This window comes from Pteronotus mesoamericanus, unplaced genomic scaffold, assembly GCF_021234165.1.
Source record: "Pteronotus mesoamericanus isolate MK-2021 breed Mesoamerican mustached bat unplaced genomic scaffold, CSHL_Meso_final contig_221, whole genome shotgun sequence".
NCBI classification, from domain to species: domain Eukaryota; kingdom Metazoa; phylum Chordata; class Mammalia; order Chiroptera; family Mormoopidae; genus Pteronotus; species Pteronotus mesoamericanus.
In genome coordinates this window covers 13,582,566-13,602,083 of record NW_026555092.1, presented here as the reverse complement: position 1 = coordinate 13,602,083, position 19,518 = coordinate 13,582,566, and the positions used below count along the sequence as shown (strand labels likewise).

Below are 19,518 nucleotides of genomic sequence, written 5' to 3'. Positions count from 1 at the left end.
AAGTTTTCATTCTTATATTTAGCTAATGTGACTAAGGTAGTACATGTCACAATGCTTTGAAAACAGAACTGTAAAGCATTGTACTAGTGGTGATTATTAGAATAAAAGATGTGGTTTAAAGAAGGTGGTATACATTATCCAGGAACTAATTGAAGGTCAATTATAAAAATATTGTAGATCACTGGTAGTTGCAATGCCAGGGACTAAATGTAAAATGTCACCACACAGACATAGCATAAATTGGCAAAATAGTTTTCTCTTTTTTTGTAATTAAAGTCTTAAAACTGGGGAATTTTATTATTCATGGCATATGGCTTTTCCTTTGCTAGCCTTAGGGTCTCAGAGCTGGGAAAAACTCTAAAGAGACCATGTTGTCCTACCTCCCTACCCCACACAGGAATCTCTGTAGCATCTCTGACATCAGTTCATCTGGGCTCTGCTTGAGCACTTCCAGAATGATGAAAAGACAGTGATACACAGCTCAGCCTAATAGATTTGTTGGCCAGCTCTGATTGTTAGAAAGCTTTTCCTTGTATAGGGCCAAAATCTGCCTTCCTGCAGTTGCAGCCCACTCTTTCTAGTTCTTCCTCCCTGAACAACAGTAAGTTAACCTTCCTCTCGTGGGACAGCCCATCAGATATTTAAAGATCATGGGTTTCTCTTCATCTTCGCCTGTACAGGCTTTACACCTCCATTTATTTAAACATCCCTCCTGTTTCTCATCAGCAGAGTCACCTTCGGTTGCATGAATTCCAGTTTTCCAATACCTCTTAAAACTCATAATTAAGCACAGTCTCACAAGTCTAAGTCACCTACCGCTGAATACTGAGTGACTCTTATCTCTTAATCTGGACACTGTACTACAATTACTATACAGTCTGTATTTTATTAGCTATGACATCATGCTCTCAGCTTGTACTTGGAAACCTCCAGAATAGTGGTTCTTAACTGGGACAATTCTGTCCTCAGGAGACGTTTTTATATGTCTGGAGACATTTTTGGTTGTCATATGGGGGAAGTGCTACTGGAATCTAGTGGGTAGAGGCCAAAGATTCTGTTAAACATTCTACAGTGCACAGGACAGCCCCTCACAACAAAGAATTATGTGGCCCAAAGTGTCAACTGGCCATGTTCCAGTAAAACCTTATTTACAAAACGGACAGTGGCCTGGATTTGGCCCACTGGCTGTAACGTGCCTACCCCTGGACTAGAACATAGGGAGTAGAAGATAAAGGTGGGAAGATAGTAGAGATCCAGACCGGGAAGGCAGTGATAGAATGCTAAGGGGTTCAGACTATATTCTGCAACTGGTGGGAAACCATTGAAAGTGTCTGAGTCATGGAGTGATGTGGTTAGAGAAGCCTTTTAGAAAGATTGCTCCAGTAGCAGTGGTAGCTTGATTGCCCAGTTAGGAGGTAGCTGTAGTTTAGGATTGGGGTTTCATCTGAGTCTGATGAAGGATAATGGCTTTGCATGTGGAAAAAATCCAGAGCTTTTCTTAAGTATAAGAGAACTTGGTATGTTATTAGAGTGTGAAGAATGAGCCATACATTGGGTATGATTCAAAGGATTCATTCAATTTTCCAGTGTGTTGACTTTCTTCCGTCTTAGCACAAGGGCCACACAGATGATTGACAGAACTTCCAGGCTAGGTCACGAGCTAAGTGGGTAAAGTCACCTGTGATAGGTCCTTTAACAGAGGCATAGTCATAATGCTGTATGTGTACTGAGAAGGCAGCTGACTGCTGCCCCCCTCACCCTCTGGGAATCACGATTCCATAACAGACATCAAGAAGGCAAGAAGAAGAGAAAGTTTGGTGGGGAAATTGATGAGCTTGGTTGGAGTATGTTGAAGGCCTAGTCCTTGGAGGAAAGTAAAGTGAACAAGTTGAGAAGCCCATTGGAAATTTGAATCTGAAGTCGAGGAGATGGCTTGGGATTAGACTTTTGGACCCATGAAAGGGCAGTACTTCGAACTACCAGCAGTTTACTCAAGGGAGAAGTAAGAGTTGACCTGAGAATTTAAGAGTTAGAAAGAGAAAGAGGAACCATAGGTCACATAAAGAGATGGGTGGAATGCAGTGTTGTGGAAGCTGAGGAAAGAGATTTAAGAAATGCAGCTATTTCTTTGTGACCCTGAGGAGGGATTGAGGGACCCGAGAGAAGCCATTAGTTCTATTAGTGCAGGTGAGCACGTCAGGAGAAGCTTTCAGGAGAGCACTAGGGGCTGACGCCAGATTTTGCGTGACAGGGAAGCGAGTAGGTGGTGAGGAAACAGGAGGCAGGAAGTATCAGGTTGTCAAGTTTTTTCTTTCTTTTTTTTAATATGGTAGTTGGAGGAAGAAGAGTGATAAGGCAGTAGTAACTCAAGGGGATTGGATCATTTTTTAGCACAGAAAACCTGAACCTAGCTTTGGGCTGATGTTAATGATTGCTAGTGAAAGTGTTTCAAGAGCAAATGTTAGGGAAACAGTAAGTACAATCAGTATAGAGGTTTGTTTATTACAGGGTTTCTCAGAGCTTTTGATGTGCTAATAACTAAGAAGGAAAGAAAGGCAAAATTCTCCAGATGTTTTGAACTTGGGGAACCATTCTGAGCCTCATTTTCAGGGTCAGTGTTTTGTGGAACACATTTTAGGATATGCTGATCTAGGCAGAAGAGAGCATGGTAGGGAGGGAATGATTATGCAATCAGTGATATTAGCTGTCACTTTCCCATTTTGTACTATTTGCAAGCCTGATTTACCATTCCTGTCTTCAGGTCATTGATAATCATGTTGAGCAGGACAAGGTCAAGGGTACTATGAGCACCTTGTTCAGTCTCTTGTGGATTTAGCTCAGTGGAGTTTCTTCCCACCCCATTTTTTCGTTCTTTTTTTTTTTTTTTTAATTGTCCTGCAGTTGTCCCAATTTTCCCCCGTTGCTCTCCCCTGCCCTGACATTTTTTTCATTCTACCCGTGAAACCAACATGGAAAATCCTGTAAACTGTTTTTGAAATCACTAGGTGTAGTGTTGGTTGGAGATTGAGAGAGAAGCAGCAGTGGCTTTTAGTCTTTTAAAATATTCCTAAATGACTAGGCGTTGAGGAGACCTGCCTTCCTGAAGCACCATTGTATCTTAGCTTTTGCTTTAACAGTGATTTTATTTTTTTGGCATTTAAATCCATTCAGTTGTCCCAGAGAGGCCACTGTTTATGGCTGTTTGATAACACTGTTCATGATTTCTTTACTTCCCCTCCCCCACTTTTTTTAAAAAAAGAGAAAGGTTATTAATAAAGTCACAGAGATAGAAGAAGTGAGCTGTGGAAAAAATGGGCTCAGGAAACGAGTTGAAGGGGCAAAGAAAGGGCCCTTGGAGCTTAGGAGAGAGAAGGGCAAAGGCACCGCGCCTGGTGGGAAAAGAAGGGGAGGGAAAGGCAGGCTCCCAAGAGGGAGAGTGCCCCCCCACTTTAAAACTTAGTTTTTTTCTCCAGCTCCCATTCCCAGGTGTTACTCTTGAGAAATTAGATCATTTGAAAACTAGTCAGTCTTCTTGGCTTCTTAAGCAGCTTATTTTCTGAGTCAAGATTTTAGCCTGAATTTCCTGTTTACCCCTGATCGTTCCATTGCTTTCTGTAGTGTGTGGTTGGGTTACCTGTTGCAGCCATGCGCTGCATAACAACATTTCTGTCAAGGTGAACCTGTCAGCAATGGGCCCATATACAATGGTGGTTCCATAAGATTAAAATGGAGCTGAATAATTCTTACCGTCTAGTGATGTCCTAGCTGTGGTAACATCCTAGCGCAGTGCATTACTCACGTGTTTGTGATGTTGCTGGAGTAAGCAGACCTGCCCTGCAAGTTGTATAAAAGCGTAGCACATACAATGAATGCAGAGTATATAGAGTTTGATAATGACAATAAACAACTATGTTACTGGCTTATGTATTCACTATACTACTATACTATCTATCGTTACAGTGTACTCTTTCTACTAAAAAGAAATGTTTGCTATAGAACAGTATGCTGTGTTAGGCAGGCAGCAGCTTCACACATCTCGTGTTTACCTTGTATCTTGATTACATCACTTTCTCTTGTGCTTGATTTAATCTCCTGTTGTTTTGTACAGTAACATGCTGTATAGGCTTGTAGCCTGGGAATAATAGGCTATACCATCCAGCCTAGGTGTGCGGTAGGCTAGAACCATCTAGGTTTGTGTAAGTGCACTCGGTGACCTTTGCCAACAAAGAAGTTGCCTAAGTACGCATTTCTCAGAATGTATGCCTGTCGTAAAGCTGCACATGAGGGTACTTCATTGTTTTTCCCTTGTGCTTGCCTTGTGCAAAAAGATACGCACCAGAACCATGTTATAGATACTGTCTTTTCTTTCCACAGGGACACTGGTCGTTCTGACTCTTAATTTCATGTATCTTATTCTCATACTTGCTGTTTTACTACTGCCTACCTGTTGATTTGGTAGCTTTGAAAAATTTCCAAATATTGTCATTCTGCTCACGATTAGCATTCTTAAGAGTTGCTACTTGAATGTCTTCCTACTCCAGGTTCCTAAGAAGATGAGTTTCCTGTAGTTGGCCCATGCAATCCAGGGTTTCCCATGTTTGCATCTGTGCCCTTCCTGAGAACCTGCCAGGACTGTTTCGTTACCTGTTCATCCACCTCTCTTTGAAACACATTGGTGAAAATAATGTACACCCCACGTGTTGTAGCACTGCACCCCCAACCTCCCCGCCCCTGTGACTAACTGACTTTGTCACTTTTCTGCTGAATAGTTGGCCAAGGAGTATGAAGAAAGCCAGTAATCATATACTAAATATGTTCTTCATGTACCAAAGTATGCCGCTGCATTTTGGTTGAGAAAGAATATCCTTTTCTACCAAGAAGCACAGTTACAGTGATGCTTTATGAATTAGGCTGCTTGTTATGTTGGTTAGTGACATGAGGAGACATTATTTTTAGTGTGACAAATTCTAAGAGTAAGGGAGAATACTTGTTTTCCGTGTTTTGGAGCCTTTTTGCAACGGACCCTTTGGGAGACCTGTTTTCAATCTCATTCCTCATGATCAGTCCCTCAGGCCGTGGGATGATCTACTCAAATAAACGAGGATGGTAGTGACTTTCCGGAGGGGAACCGCCCACTTCCAGTCTCTGCCTATTATCATACGTTTCTTTACAGGCTCCTCCTGAACTCCCACAGAATTGTCATTCAGAACTAGGACAGACAGAGGCTGATTTTGCTTGAAATTTAAGTGTTAAGGATTCATTTACTCTTTCCGCAGGCTTTTATTTAATTGATCATCTACTTTTGTCAAATATCAGGAAAGAAATAGTTCCTGCCCTGAGGGCTTGGAATCCAGTATGGAGACTGCTGGAAGCTGTATGTGCAAGGTTTTGTAGCATTTTCCATTTACCTCCAGATGAAGCTGCAGTAGCTTGTCCCCTGCATGCCTGCATGTGTGTTACAAACCTCTCCACAGCCATCAACATTTCCCAACCTTTCATTTGTGTACATATCGGTTCTCCAGAATGGTGCTGTAGAAATAGCAGGTCTCATATTTACATTTTATACAGGCTGTACCTATTCTGTATTGCTAAAATTTTGCTATTGTAGAACTTTGGAGAAAGAACTCGTATTTTCATGTCTTTCTCTTATTTAAACCAAGCGTATTCTTAAAATTGTTTCTTCTATGATTTTCACAGGGATAATTCACATGGGGGTTCTATCTTTGTTTTGGTGTAAGCTATGTAGCCTTGGGCAAGTTGCTCGCTACCATTTTTGTAAAATCGAAATAAAAATATTTCATTGCATTTTGTGAAGATGAAATGAGATTTATTCATATATAAATATACCACTCTCTATATATGAATGAACATTTAGCATAAAACATTTAGCATAATGTCTGGTGCATTGTGGTTGTTCAGTAAATGTTCATTTACCTCTCTTGTAGGCCCACGTGGTTGTTAAAGGAGGTATGGAGGTAATCTCCAGTTTAAGAAGAGTTTACAATGGTCTTTGTTAGGAACTCTTAGGAAAGCATTTTCTCCTTAAAATAAGTTTATAAATTATGGTTGGGTTCCAGGACAGCCTACAGAAGTCCCAGTAACTCCTAATTAGCTGAACTGTCATAATAATACCACTACAGAATGTGAACCACCTTTTATAACCACATTTTAAAATGAGAGCAGGGTTGGAGTCCTACTGCAGCGGTTCTGTGAACACCGGCCCTTTCCCCAGGTGATCTTCCACTCCAGGCCACTGAAAGTTACTTCCATGGTGGGGACTTGGGGCACCAGGCAAAGCTGAGGCTCCTAGAGCTAAAGAATGAGGACTCCTTGTCATGCTGGCAGGGGCAGCGGTGAGAGGGGGCGCTAGCTGGCACCTGGTGAGCGCCTGCTCTGTGCTAGTCGCTGCGTCAGGAGCTTTGATATAATTTTGTATTTAAGTTTCATAGCCATCTTATAAAATGAGTACTATTGACCCTCATTTTACAGATGAAAAACTGAGGCTTAGGAATATTCCATTAGCAAGTAGTAGAACTGAGATTTGAACTGAGAACTTGGAGTGCCAAACCCTATGCTTTTCTGTCATAACACACTATTTTTGCAAAGATGGGGAGAATGGGACTCTGAGGCCTGTTAGCTGTGAAAAGGGCTGAGAAATGAGGGGCAGCAGGACGCCATTAGTTCCGTAAGGATAAAAGGGTGAGGAGTGGCAACAGCTGTGCGAGCTTAGCTCCGGTGATGGGCAGTGGAAGGCCCGGTGAAGAAATGAGGTCAGTTCACAGCTCTTCTGCTTCTCCTTCGCGCTCTGTGGTTGCACATTATGAGTAGAAGAAATGAGATGAGCGCCAGCATAGGAACAGAGTAGGTATTAGGGAGAGGGAAGGAGAAGTCCCTAGTGATGGGGAGGAAAGGGCAGCTCCTACGGCCACAACATCGTGGCCGGTTGTTTATCGGTAAGGATGCTCACGCACTGGGCGCTCAGAATCAGACTCCCGTTCCCAGCATGGGGCTGTGAATGTGTGTAGAGTCTAATTCTCTCAGACTCGTTTCTTTTTCCTCCAGCAGAAACCCAGCCTTTTCTCTTTCTGAAGTTTTTAAAGTTTTTGTCTCCTGGAGTTCCAAGGTTTAATTTTCTTATTTTTGCTTATTTCATTCACCTTTCCTTTTCTGCTTCTGTTAACAAGGCAGTCATCGCTGATAAATATTTCTTTGTTCTAGAACTACTTAGAACACTTTGTAAAGCAACATCAGTTCTCTGAAGGCTCAGGCTTCCTGCCCATCACTAGCATTAGGCCCCATCCTCAGAGTCTAACCTGGGCTGTCTCCAAGCTCCTTAACTTAGTAACTGGCAGCTGTTTTTTGAGACTGCATAGGAAAACTAAGCTGATGCAGTTTGTAAGCTCTTTTGGAAAAACATTTTATTATCCGCTGGAATCTTCAGGGACATAATGTCCATATTATATATACTCTAATTAATTTTGATAGGCATATTAATTATGAGTCACCTCTCCCTCAAATTCTTTGAATTTAATTTGGGCATCACCTCCTTTGACAGGCTTTTCTTAGTCATCCACAAGTCTAAGTTAAATGCTTTTTCTCAACATTTCTCTATATTCTGACATCCATTATCAGTACAACTTCTTGTACTATCTTGCTCTTGTCTGTTTGATTCTCCTCTTCACTTTGAGCTCCTAGTACCTGGGACAGTATATTCCCTAGAACATACTGTTTTGAATCCATACACAAGAAACCTTAATTGTATTTCAATGTACCGTGTGTTGTAATACCTCCTCTATGTAACCAGGAAACCTTACGTTGTTTTTTGCAATTTCCCGTTCTGATTCAGTTTGAAAGGTTTAGTTTTTCCTTTTTGTGAAATGTGGTGCTGTTCAAAATGATTCTGCAAGACAAATTAGCAACTTCCACTTACTGGCTCCCTCCAAATGAGGTGCGAGATTACTCGTTTATTCACCATACTACGAAGGAGCAGGCATTTGCTTTTCATAGTCAGCCATATCTCCCACCTCTTTTTTATTTATGTATATATTCTTTAATTCTCACCCCAGGATATGTTCATTGATCCCAGAAAGAGAGAGAGGAAGGGAGAGAGAAACAACAATGTGAGAGAGAAACATGGATCGCCTGCCTTCTGTATGTGTCCCAACGGGGAATTGAACCTGCAACCTAGATATGTGCCCTGACCGGGAATCAAATCTGCAACTTTTTGGTGCACGGGATGATGCTCCAACTAACTGAGCCACCCGGCCAGGGCTCTCCCGCCTTTAAATACAAATAGCTTCCTAGTCTCTGTCCTCTCCTAACTCTCTCTCCTGTCTCTCCTTCTGTCTTCTCAGCCAAGTTTCTTGAAGGAGTGGTTATATTCATTGTCTCCAGCTCCTTGCTTTTCCCTGACTTCTCAGCCCATTACATTCTCGTTTCCGTTCCTCCAGTGAAGCTAGTCTTGCTGGGGCAGTTATGACTCCGTGAGTCGGCCGAATCCAAGAAATGCTTTATCAGTCATCTCTGCTACATTTGACCTAGTTACTATCCTCCTGAAACTCTGTCCTTGGTACGATGTTCCTCAGCATTAAGTCCTGCTGGTTTTATTTTGTTCTTCTGCTTAGTCATTTATTCCTTCATTCAACAAATACGAATCGAGTGTCACTTCTCCACGAGGCTAGGCCCTGAGGCTGTGGCAGTGACCAAGACAGACATGACAGATGTGGTCCCTGATCTCATGGAAGCTATAGTTCAAATGGAGAGTAGCCGTTCATTCATTTTAACTAAAAAAATACTTACTAAGTGCTTCCTGTTTTTTAGCTACTGCTGTGCCTAGCAACTAAATAGATAATGATGTAAATTGTTTATGAAATTATTTAATCCTAATGGTATTGTATACTTTAAAGAAATAGAGGAAGCTATGAGAACCTATAATAAAAATACCTATTCTAGCATGCTGTGGGCGTGGGAGTCAGTCAGGAAAGAGTTCCTTGAGGAGGGAACATTGATGTGAAGCTTGAATTGGCCAAGTAAAAACCCTGGATGGGAGTAAGGGTTAAAAGGGTTGGACAGGGCGCGATAGCTTGTCACTCATTGCACTGTTACCTATAAAGTTATCAACTGCTGTAGCATCTTAAGAATGAAATTCTGCCCTTATCATTCGTCATTTTCATAAGCTCTGTGATTGAGACATGCAGGCTCCTTTATTGCAGCGTCCACAGTCCCAGGTCTCCTTCCTGGTCAGTGATGAAATCTCTATCTGGCAGCACCAAAGAGATTTTTGTTCTTGATGGGAAATCAGGATATCTGTGTGGAAGGATAATTAACAATGCAAATTAAGTGTCCGATCGGTGGTATGGTTAAATATTGGAATTCAGAGAAGGGCACTGTCACTTAGACATGGCGTGATCATGAAGGGACTTGGAGGTAGGTAGTGAAGCTTGAATTGAAGAGAGAGAGACTCAGAAAAGCAGAGAAGAAAGGAACCGAGGAACCAGGCATTTCCAGTAGAGAAAAAGCAGCACACAAATGCAGGCAAGTGGAAATCTAGGGAAGTGTGCTGTTGCCTGCAGGCCCACACAGAGCCCACTGTTGTTCTAGAGGAACGCACAGAAGGTGGGAGAGGACCTGGGGAGGACCTGGAATATCTGGCTAAGGAACTGGGACTTTATCACTTAAGTAGAGCTATGGCCTGTGTGGAACACTATTTTAGAATAAATCTGGCAATGAGTGGCTTCAGAACTAGGCACTGAGACACGAGAATACCAGGACTACTGGACCAATAACTCAGTTCAGCAAATGTCTGTGGAGCACCTCCTGTGCGGCAGTGGGAAGGGCCAGGAATGAATAAGTGAGAGAGCACTTGCCTGAGGAGCCCAAAGACTTGTGCAAGATCCCACTGAAGGCTGGCTGGACAGATGAGAGAGGAGTGGGAGGAGAGAAGGGAGGGATCAGGGCCGCTCCTTTCCCACACCCACTGGTTTTAGGGGTTGGTAAGCTTATCGCCCACAGGCCAGATCCATCCAGATGCCTGTTTTTGTAGAATGGTTTTTACATTTTCAAATGATATTTCTAATATACAAAATAAGAACAGGGTTTCATGATATATGAAAATGACATGAAATTCAAATGTCATTGCCTATGAAAAGTTTTTTTGGTGCACAGCCTTTTTTGTCCATGTATGTATTACCTATGGCTACTTTCACAGGTAGCAGCAGAATTGAGTCGTTTTAACAGACACTGCATGGCCCACAAAGCCTAAAACATTCACTCTCTGGCTCTTTATAGGAACCTTGTCCACCTGTGAGTCCCACCCATCCTGATCTCATTCCTTTCTCCTCTGAAACTCAGGATCTCTCTTCCTACCCAAAGCTTTCCCTCTACTGAGCTTTTACCCTTCTCTTCACGTTCCTCCTTAGAGCCTCGACTTCTTTCTTCCAGGACCTTTTCTCCTCCTAAATATGCTCAAGACGTGTCCTACTCAAAAAACCAAAACAAAAAACACCTCGTCAACTTGGAAGTCCACTTTTGTTGCTGATCTCCATCTCTAGCCTCTTCCTCTACTTCACTTTTCATTCAGTTACCTTCACCCAGACTTCTGACCCCAGCACTATATTAAAACAAATCTTGCTAAGTCATTACTGAATTTCTAGCTACTGAATCCAGTAGTTTCCCCAGTCTTTATCCTCCTTGTTTTCACTGACATTTAACATTTTTTAATTTATTTCTATTAATTTTTTATTTTATTTTAATTAAAAAAAAATTCTTTTCCTCCCCCGAGGACATTTTCATTTGTTTTTTCGAGAGGAGGGGAGAGAGAGAAACACTGGTGTGAGAGAAGCGCTGATCGGTTGCCTGGGTACACACCCAGACCGGGGGCCCGCGCCTGGGCTGGGGATTGCTCACGTCTAGACTGGGGTTCACATGCCTGCTCCCCAACTGGGGATGAACCGGCAACCTAGGCATGTGCCCGACTGGGAGTCATCCTGCAAATCTTCAGTTATGGGACACCACTCGCCACTGAGCCATACCTGCTAGGGCTTATTTATTTTTTAGACATTTAACATTTTGATCATTCTCTTTTCCCAGAGACCCATTTTCTGAAGCCTTCTGTGATGTGATTCTCCTTCGCTTCTCTTCCCCTTTCCCCAGCCCTTTCTCCTGATCACCCATCAGTGGCTTCTTTTCTTTTACCAGGACGTTTAACATTGGTGACTTTCATGGGTCTAGCCTTTGTCCTGTTGTAAGAGCTATTATTTTATTGAGTACCTACTATATGGCAGTCACTACGTTTAAATGCTTTACGCAAATTATCCCTAATTCTTAACAACAACCCTAAAATGATAGATTTTTGTTTCTTCTGTGTTATCATTAAGGGAAGAGAGGCTCAGTAAGCTTAAGCGGTTTTCCCACGGTTACACAGCAAGTAGCAGCTGGGGCTGGGGCTGAGCCTGCTGTAGTATGCAGGCAAAGTCAGCTATTATCTGTGTACCCAAGACCCCTGTCACAGACCTTCTTCTTAGCTTCCAGCCTGTGTGTCTGACTGGCTACTAGACATTTCCATCTGAAAGTCCTAGCAGCATCTCCAACCCAACTCATCATCTCTCGCCCAGCCCTGCACCAGCCCCACGTTGGTAGTGTGACCATCTCTTTAGCCCTCCAGGCCATAATCTTGGGGGTTGATCTTGACTTTGTCTCTCCCCAACCCCTTCTACTCCTCAGCACCCAGTTGTCACTACAGCCTGTCACCTCTCCCCCTTTAATTCTCTGGGATTCATCTCTCGTATTGTCCACCACTACTTCCTTAGTTCAGATTCCCTTCCCCTCTCTCTTGGACTGCTGTCCCTCTTTTCTCAGTCCAGCCCTTCTACTCCAGCCCACCCTCCACAAGGACAGCGGAATGATCTCTCCTAAACCCTGATCTGATTGTGTTGCTGTCTTGGTTAAAACCGAGAAGTGTGATGGCTCCCCCATTCTCCTATTTCTCTACTCCATAGCTTAACTAAGGAGGTTTTGCCTTATTTTTCTAGATTCTTCTCCTTCTAGTCTCTCACAGACTACAGGTATGTTGTGGTTAACTGTACCAGCAAACTCATTCATCTTTCCATGCATTTCCCAAGGTATTGCCTCTTTCTAGAATGTTCTTCCTCCTGACTTGTCTGAGGAATATCTTTTCAGTTTGACCCTAAAAAAAATAGACTTGAACAGGTTAAGTGAAAAATCACCCTCAGTTCAGAGTACCTCAGTCTCTGAGCCTTCACTGATTTCTAGTCTTTCTGAGATGGGGTAGGCGTCCTTTTTTATGCTGGCAAGCACCTTGGGCACGTATCTGTTGTCAGGCTCAAAGCAGTGTATAAATTTGTGCATGTCTGCCTCCTTAAAATGAGCATTCCTTAAAAGCAGATCTGTGGTATCTAGCTTGCTTTGGAGAAGGATTGGGATTAAAAGATAAAGATGTTGCTAGGCCCTGGCCAGGAAGCTCAGTTGGTTAGAGCATCGTCCCAATATGCCAAGGTTGCAGGTTTGATCCCCGGTCAGGGCACATGAAAACAACCGATGAATGCATAAATAAGCGGAACAACAAATTAATGTCTCTCCCTCTCTCTCCCTCTCTTTCTCTCTCTTTCTGTAAAATCAATAAATTAAAAAAAAAAAGTTTGCTAAAGCTGAAGAGCATTTACAAAGTATTTTCACAAATGTTTTATCATCTTTTGTTCCTCTCAAAAGCACTGTGAGACTGTCAGGGCAGGCATTAATACTTACATTTCAGCGATAAAGAACCTGAAGCTCAGGGAAGTAAAATGACTTGCTCAAAGCCTTAAACATAAGTGCCAGAACTCAGTCTTCTCCCACCAGGACTAATGCTGCTTCCTCCGCACCAGTGTAGAGATGGGGAACATTGGGGAGATGAGGGAGAAGTTTTGGGAGAAACCTACATTTAGAGGTTAAAGAAAGGAGTGACTCAGAGAAGCTAAGAGAGCCCCACGGAATTACTGTGTGGTGAAGGACACATTTTCAGAAGGAGTGGGCATCATCCATGAGATATTTTTGCAAATAATGAAGCAAAGTGGAGAGGATGAAAGAGTTTGACCCCCCAGAAAGTTCAAAGGAATAATTTTGTACAGTGAAGCCAGCTTGCCAAGGGGCAAGGGATACATGGGTATTGAGGGAAATGGAGGCACAAGTGGTAGCTGCCCTTTCAGTAAGTTTGGTGATGAAAGGAAACCCAGAGGCAGGCAGTTTGAGAAGTGTCACACTCCAAGGAATTTGTGGTACATTATTTTCATTGTGTAGACTTGAAAAATATTCAGTGGGAACTGTGCTATAATATACCTGTTAATATGAGTGACTAAGTATATAAATTTTAGGATGTGTTAGACTCAATTTAACATTGGTCCGCTCTAGTCAACATATAATGCCGTAGGGCAGGATGTTTGAATTAAAATGAAGTCAAAATTTTATTGCAATATAGGTAACTGTAAGAGTATATATCCTCCTTTACAGGATAGATACATACTAAAGTTTGAAAACACCCTTTTATATTCACTTAAACTATTCACCTACCTGCAAGCCTATGTGTTGCCTGTTACTCATCATTTGTTGTCCAGGTGTTATTTGCTCAACAGAAGATATCCCCACAATTGCTGTTAGAGGTTATTTTCCATGTCTTTGTATCACCCACATCTCCTGGGAGCCAAGCCCTGGGGGGATTTAGAGCCTGGGCGGCTCTTTGTCATGTTGCTGAGGTGTCCTCTGTCTGCCAGGTAAAGCGGTACCAGTGCACCTTTGAGGGCTGTCCCCGCACCTACAGCACAGCAGGCAACCTGCGCACCCACCAGAAGACTCACCGAGGAGAGTACACCTTTGTCTGTAATCAGGAGGGCTGTGGCAAGGCCTTCCTCACCTCCTACAGCCTCAGGATCCATGTGCGAGTGCACACGAAGGAGAAGCCATTTGAGTGTGACGTGCAGGGCTGTGAGAAGGCGTTCAACACGCTGTACAGGTCAGCCTTTCTCCCGCCGCGCCGCCGGCCTCTGACCCCGACCGGGTCGTGGTTGCCGAGCCCTCTCTCCTTGAACAGTGCAGGTGCTTACTCTCAGGACTTAAAACAGAGTGCAGCTATGCTCAACTGTTTAAAATTCATCAGAGGAACTTATCACTTAAAGATTGGCATGTAGTGGGTTGGTTGAAAATAATAGTACCTCGGTGTTTAGATTGTGTGTCTCATGTAGTTACTATATGCTGACCAGGGGATCTGAGTATTCAGCATGGGGTACTGTCTCCCCTGGCGCAGGACCTTGGTCAGGCTTCTGTCATGTTCTTTCCTACCTCACCTTGAAGAGTAATTTCTTTCTACCCTGAGAAAGGGGGAATGGTCCAATCATTAGCCATTTCTCTTTTCCACCATTGGTAACAGGAGACTTCCTAGTCTTCAACCTTGGGTATAAAATAACAAATGTAACAATAGCTAACACTTTTAAGGCACTCCGTATGTGCTGGGCACCGTTCTGAGCGCTAACAGCACAAGTAAGTAAATGGAAGCCCAGAGAGGCTTTGTAAATAGCTCAGGGTCTCCCACCCAGTCGGAGGTGGGACCAGGCTTTGAGTCCCAGGCAGTCTGGCTCTAGAGTCATGCTTATATATGCTTCTCTTTGAGGAAAAAATTTGGAACTAATATATATGAATACTGAATTCTTAGGCATTTAACATTTAAAATCATTTATAATTTTAACAAGGTTATAAATGATCAATTTTTACAGAGTAGATAGTTCTATAAGGTTTGTTAGAAAAGACATACCTCCCCATTTCTCCCCCTTCACATGTAACCACTTTCTATGCTTTTAGCTTAATATTAATATTTTTATACTTCCATGCTTTCAAGTATTAGGCTTATATTGCTTCTTGATTTTTCCATTTTAGGGTATTGGCTTCCCACTATGGCAGTTAAGGAAGCTCTGTTTCCTCCTCCCCCATCTCCACCAGACTTGTCACCCTTCCCCAGAGCCCATTCTTCCAATGTAATTATTTTATTTCCAGTGTATATTATTTTTCTTTGTTAAATCAGTATTTAGTAATTACTTCGCCATACATAAAATCACTTTGTTCTCTCATAAAAGATTTTACTGGCCGTAGGCTTATGTGCTTAGCCCTGAAGCCTACTCAGCTGACATGGGGAAGCTCTGCAGTCCGTTGTGACAGAGGGACTTTCTCTGGGGTATCTTGCAGGCTGAAAGCACATCAGAGGCTTCACACAGGGAAAACGTTTAACTGTGAATCTGAAGGCTGCAGCAAGTACTTCACCACACTCAGTGATCTGAGGAAGCACATTCGAACCCATACAGGAGAAAAGCCATTTCGGTAGGTCTTACTGTTTTCTATTTGTTACTGACCAGACTTCAGCTGGGTATCTTGATGACTCTAAAATTTTTCAAAATGGAAAGAAAATTCCCTGCACTAGTTCTTTGGCAGTGTTAGCTCTCCACAGGACAGCTCGAAGTCATTCCCGCGGGGTGGAGGGAGGGCAGTGGATTCCGAGGGCACCCGCAGCCTGGATGATCGCTTTCTGCCCCATTTCTCCTTTTATTTTGAAGAAGCATTTGATGAAAGTCATTTATGTGGTAGGTATTTTTATCAGTGATAGGGAAACACTAAGACACAAGTTCTCCTCTTGAAAAATTTTGTCCAGTGGAAAAGAACCATAAGTAACCAGGCAGTATCTGAGACTGAGATGCCCAGAGGGCTCTAGCACAGGGGAAGGGATATCTACCTGAGAATCGATGGAAAGAGCAGGAGACAAGAAGGGAAATGAGGGATAGGAATACTTAGTCTAGTGGTGCAAGTATTTTATTTTGTTACTTGTTCAGTTGTTTCTTTGTAATATCTCATGTGCGCACACAAACAGATAGGAGCATCCATTTTTTATATTTTATATTTTTTAAATTATGTATCTATATACATACATATTTAATAGATATAAGTATAAATGGTTAAGCTTGAAGGAAGGCCTTGTATCATCTACTTTCTTCTGTGTTCATAGCATGTAATAATGTTCTGGACATTCAGTAGGGACCCAAAAACAATTTAGGGATGATTATGTGACTTTTTAGTGAGATAATGAGTTTGTAAGGATTGCCCCCTACATATAATACAGATATATTACTGAAAATTATGCATAAACAATGAATTCAAATTGTCAGGAAAAATTGCTGTTATAGTCATGGCATTAAAGATGCTACCTTTCCCTTCTTGACTCACTCATTTCCTTATTAGCATATCAGGAAATGAAAAGTCTTCAAGGGCAGTCAACTCTTAAACACCAATTAAAAGTAATTGTATTTTAAAATTACAATTGCACTTCTGAGTCATGTTCCCTCTAAGAGCAAAAGTAGTTAGAGTCTACTTGGTTACTCTCCAGATGCTGTGACCCTTAATGTGACTTTTTTCCCATGGGGCTGTTGAGGAGACTCTGATTTCTATTCAATCATATGCATTTTTGTGATAATACTGCTCATTTTTCTTAAATATTAGATGGGATTTTAAACACAATAATTACATGTAATTAGGAAGTTAAATGCTTTAGAGAAGCTTTCTATTTAAAGAAACAAAATATTTTGGCTTACAAGAAAAAGCATTCATTCATAGAAATAGGAAGCAAATGCCTTGCTTTACAGCAAATGTAAAAAACTACATGGACCCTGCTCTCAAAGAATGTACAGACTTGGAGAACAGATAACAAATGTATATAATGAAGATAAAAGCAAGATTACAAATGAGAGATGCCATTAAAAAAAACCTAAATGTCTTAGGAGTTCTGAGGAGGGAAAGATTACTTCTACCTTTGGTTATCAAGAAAGTAAGGGAAGAAGTGGCTCTGACGTAAACACTGGCGATGATAGAGAAGTCATTGCGGCCACGTGTCCTGACCACGTCCTGACCGCGTTCTAGTGTTATGTTTCAGGCTCCATGCCTCTGTGCGAGCCCCCGGACCCGCTGCTGGTATTTCTAATACTGCGCCGGCAGGAGATTTTCCAGTGGGCTCTCATTGCCCATAGGATTGTGTTAAGTAATTCATCAAAAAGCTTTTATTATCAGTGCTCTCAGCATGTGCCTTACCTGTCAGACGAGATACTTATCCCGGGCCATTAGTTCTCTCTGATCTCAGATTTGTCACAGGGACCTGTCATCATTCTCATGTCTGAAACCAATTTCATTGATGTGATCTTGGTGTTCTGGACATTTGTTTCAGTTTGACTTTGTATTTACAAGAGATGCCGAAGATAAAGGTCTATTAGCTGATGTCTGCTATTTCTTTTTGCTTAAATCATTTATTTAGGTGTGATCATGACGGCTGTGGAAAAGCATTTGCAGCAAGCCACCACCTTAAAACTCACGTCCGTACACATACTGGTGAGTGTAGGTTAATTTTTATTTTCTATTTTAATCTTCATTGAGCCAGTAAATATCTATGTTGCTGTTGAGACCTGTCGAGCTCTCTGGAGGGAGAGCCTAATCAGCTCGGTCTTCTCCTGTAATGTTTGACTTTCGGAGGTAAAAGAATCTACAGGTTGGACTCAGGAATCCAACCTTAGGAAATGAAAGCAATACAAAGACACTAAAAAAAAAACCTGGGGAAAAAAACTAATTTTCTCTTTAAACTTCCCAGGAGCATACCATTCCCAGAGCTTTGCTCTATATTAAGTTTTAGGACTGAGATAGAGAATGTATAATTTATCCAACTTAAAACAACTGTTACCTGAACCCTCATAATAATACTTCTCTCTTTTAGGGAATAGTAGGTGTCTTAATTCAGTGAAATGATTTTATGGTAAAATTAACACTACTTGTCATTCTTGCAGGTGAACGACCCTTTTTCTGCCCCAGTAACGGCTGTGAGAAAACATTCAGCACTCAGTACAGTCTCAAAAGTCACATGAAAGGTCACGATAACAAAGGACACTTATACAATGCACTTCCGACTCACAATGGATCAGAGGTGTGCAGTGTTTTGTCTCTGGTTTTGATCTGGGCACCACAGAACAGCAACCATTGTATATGTATCAAAATAAAAGGTCAAAATATCTCTAAGTATCTGTTAGTGAGAGGGGGAAATCAGCCAAGACCTGTGTCTTGGGGATGGAGTGGTAGAAGCCAGCAAGTTCACCAGGCTCCGTGCGCTTCAGCCTGTGATGCAGCTCCACTGCCTTTCCACCCGGTATGGTGGAAGAGGGCTTGAAGCCAGAGGTCTCCAAATGGCTTACAAAGGGCCAGCCAGATGTTCTGAAAGGGTCTTATTTTCCCATTCATATCTATAAAATGGTATACCTGTACTTGAGTTTGGAACACGAATCAGTGCTTTACTTCACACATCTATTAATCTATCGTTGAAGACTGAGGAAGAGTCTGGGTTGTCTCTTGCCCTTGTGAATTTTCTGCAGACTGAAAGGTTTGAGAGCCACGAGTTTAAAGCACTGAACCACAAAACAAGCCTCTGCAAAGTTTTGGACAGTTTCATTTATTCTTTGACAAACTCTTCCACTGTGTTGCCCTCTCTTACAACTCATGCCAGTGAGATCTCGGAATAAATGTACTGTTATTACTTCTAATGTGGTCTTGGATACTTGCCGTAAGTCTTTTAAACCTAGGAAGTAAGCAGTATTGTTATCTTCCTACTTCATAGGTAAAGAAACACACAGACCCCCTTTTGAATAATGACGTTCTTAGAGTATGTAATACGATTTTGATTTGGGGAGAGACAGCCTACTTTAATTCTGTGGTTTGCCATTTTTGAACAGCAAAGGATACCTTTAAAAGGACTCTCCCCATGTTTTATATTAGTAATAATAAATAACATTTACTGAATGTTTACTATGTGCTGAGTACTGTGCTAAGTAAGTGCTTTTAAATGTTTTATCTCACAAGAGCTCTGTGAGGTCAGTACCATTATTATTATATATTACTGTTAACTCCAGGCAGGGAGAAATTACTTGCCTAAGTATTCAAAGTTTCTAATTAGTCATATTTAGGCAAGCAGTCTGATTCCAGATCCCAGTTCTTGATCCCTATGTTATAAGAGGCAAAAGAGCATTAGTTAGGAAGACTGCAGCCTCTGGAGCTCCCCTGCCCGGGTGCAGATCTAAGCTTAATCACTCGTCAGATGACCTTAGCAAGTGGCTTCTTTGTGCCTCAGTTTCTTCATCTGTAAAACCAGATATAAATATGAAGATTTGAGAGTCTTTGTCTGCTAAGCTGTATTTATTAAGTCATGATCAGTTTTTTACTTTTTCAGTGATCCAAGGACGGTTCAACTTGTTGACCCGCTCTAAGCATTGGAGGTCCCCAGCATACAGTGCTCAGACCTCATCTTCTCTGATCACTAGTCACTCTTCAGTGGCTGGAATCTCCCCTAGTCCCCGGCTTTAAATGGCACCTAGATTGCCTTTGGGTCCTTAATTTATATTCAGCCTGGATTTCTTCCTCAGCTTTAGACTTGTATATTCACCCCCTGCTTGACATCTCCAC

The 19,518-nt window shown here is 42.0% G+C and overlaps 1 protein-coding gene across 2 annotated transcripts in view; it reads left to right on the top strand.

Moving 5' to 3' along the window:
* MTF1 (metal regulatory transcription factor 1) overlaps positions 1-19,518 on the top strand; it is a 38,417-nt gene that overhangs the window by 2,596 nt on the left and 16,303 nt on the right. For both annotated transcript variants that reach the window (XM_054571990.1, XM_054571992.1), the window contains 4 exons: positions 13,764-14,002; positions 15,226-15,357; positions 17,333-17,406; positions 17,856-17,992. In XM_054571990.1, coding sequence (XP_054427965.1) covers positions 13,764-14,002; positions 15,226-15,357; positions 17,333-17,406; positions 17,856-17,992 — 582 coding nt within the window. The remainder of the gene's footprint in view (positions 1-13,763; positions 14,003-15,225; positions 15,358-17,332; positions 17,407-17,855; positions 17,993-19,518) is intronic.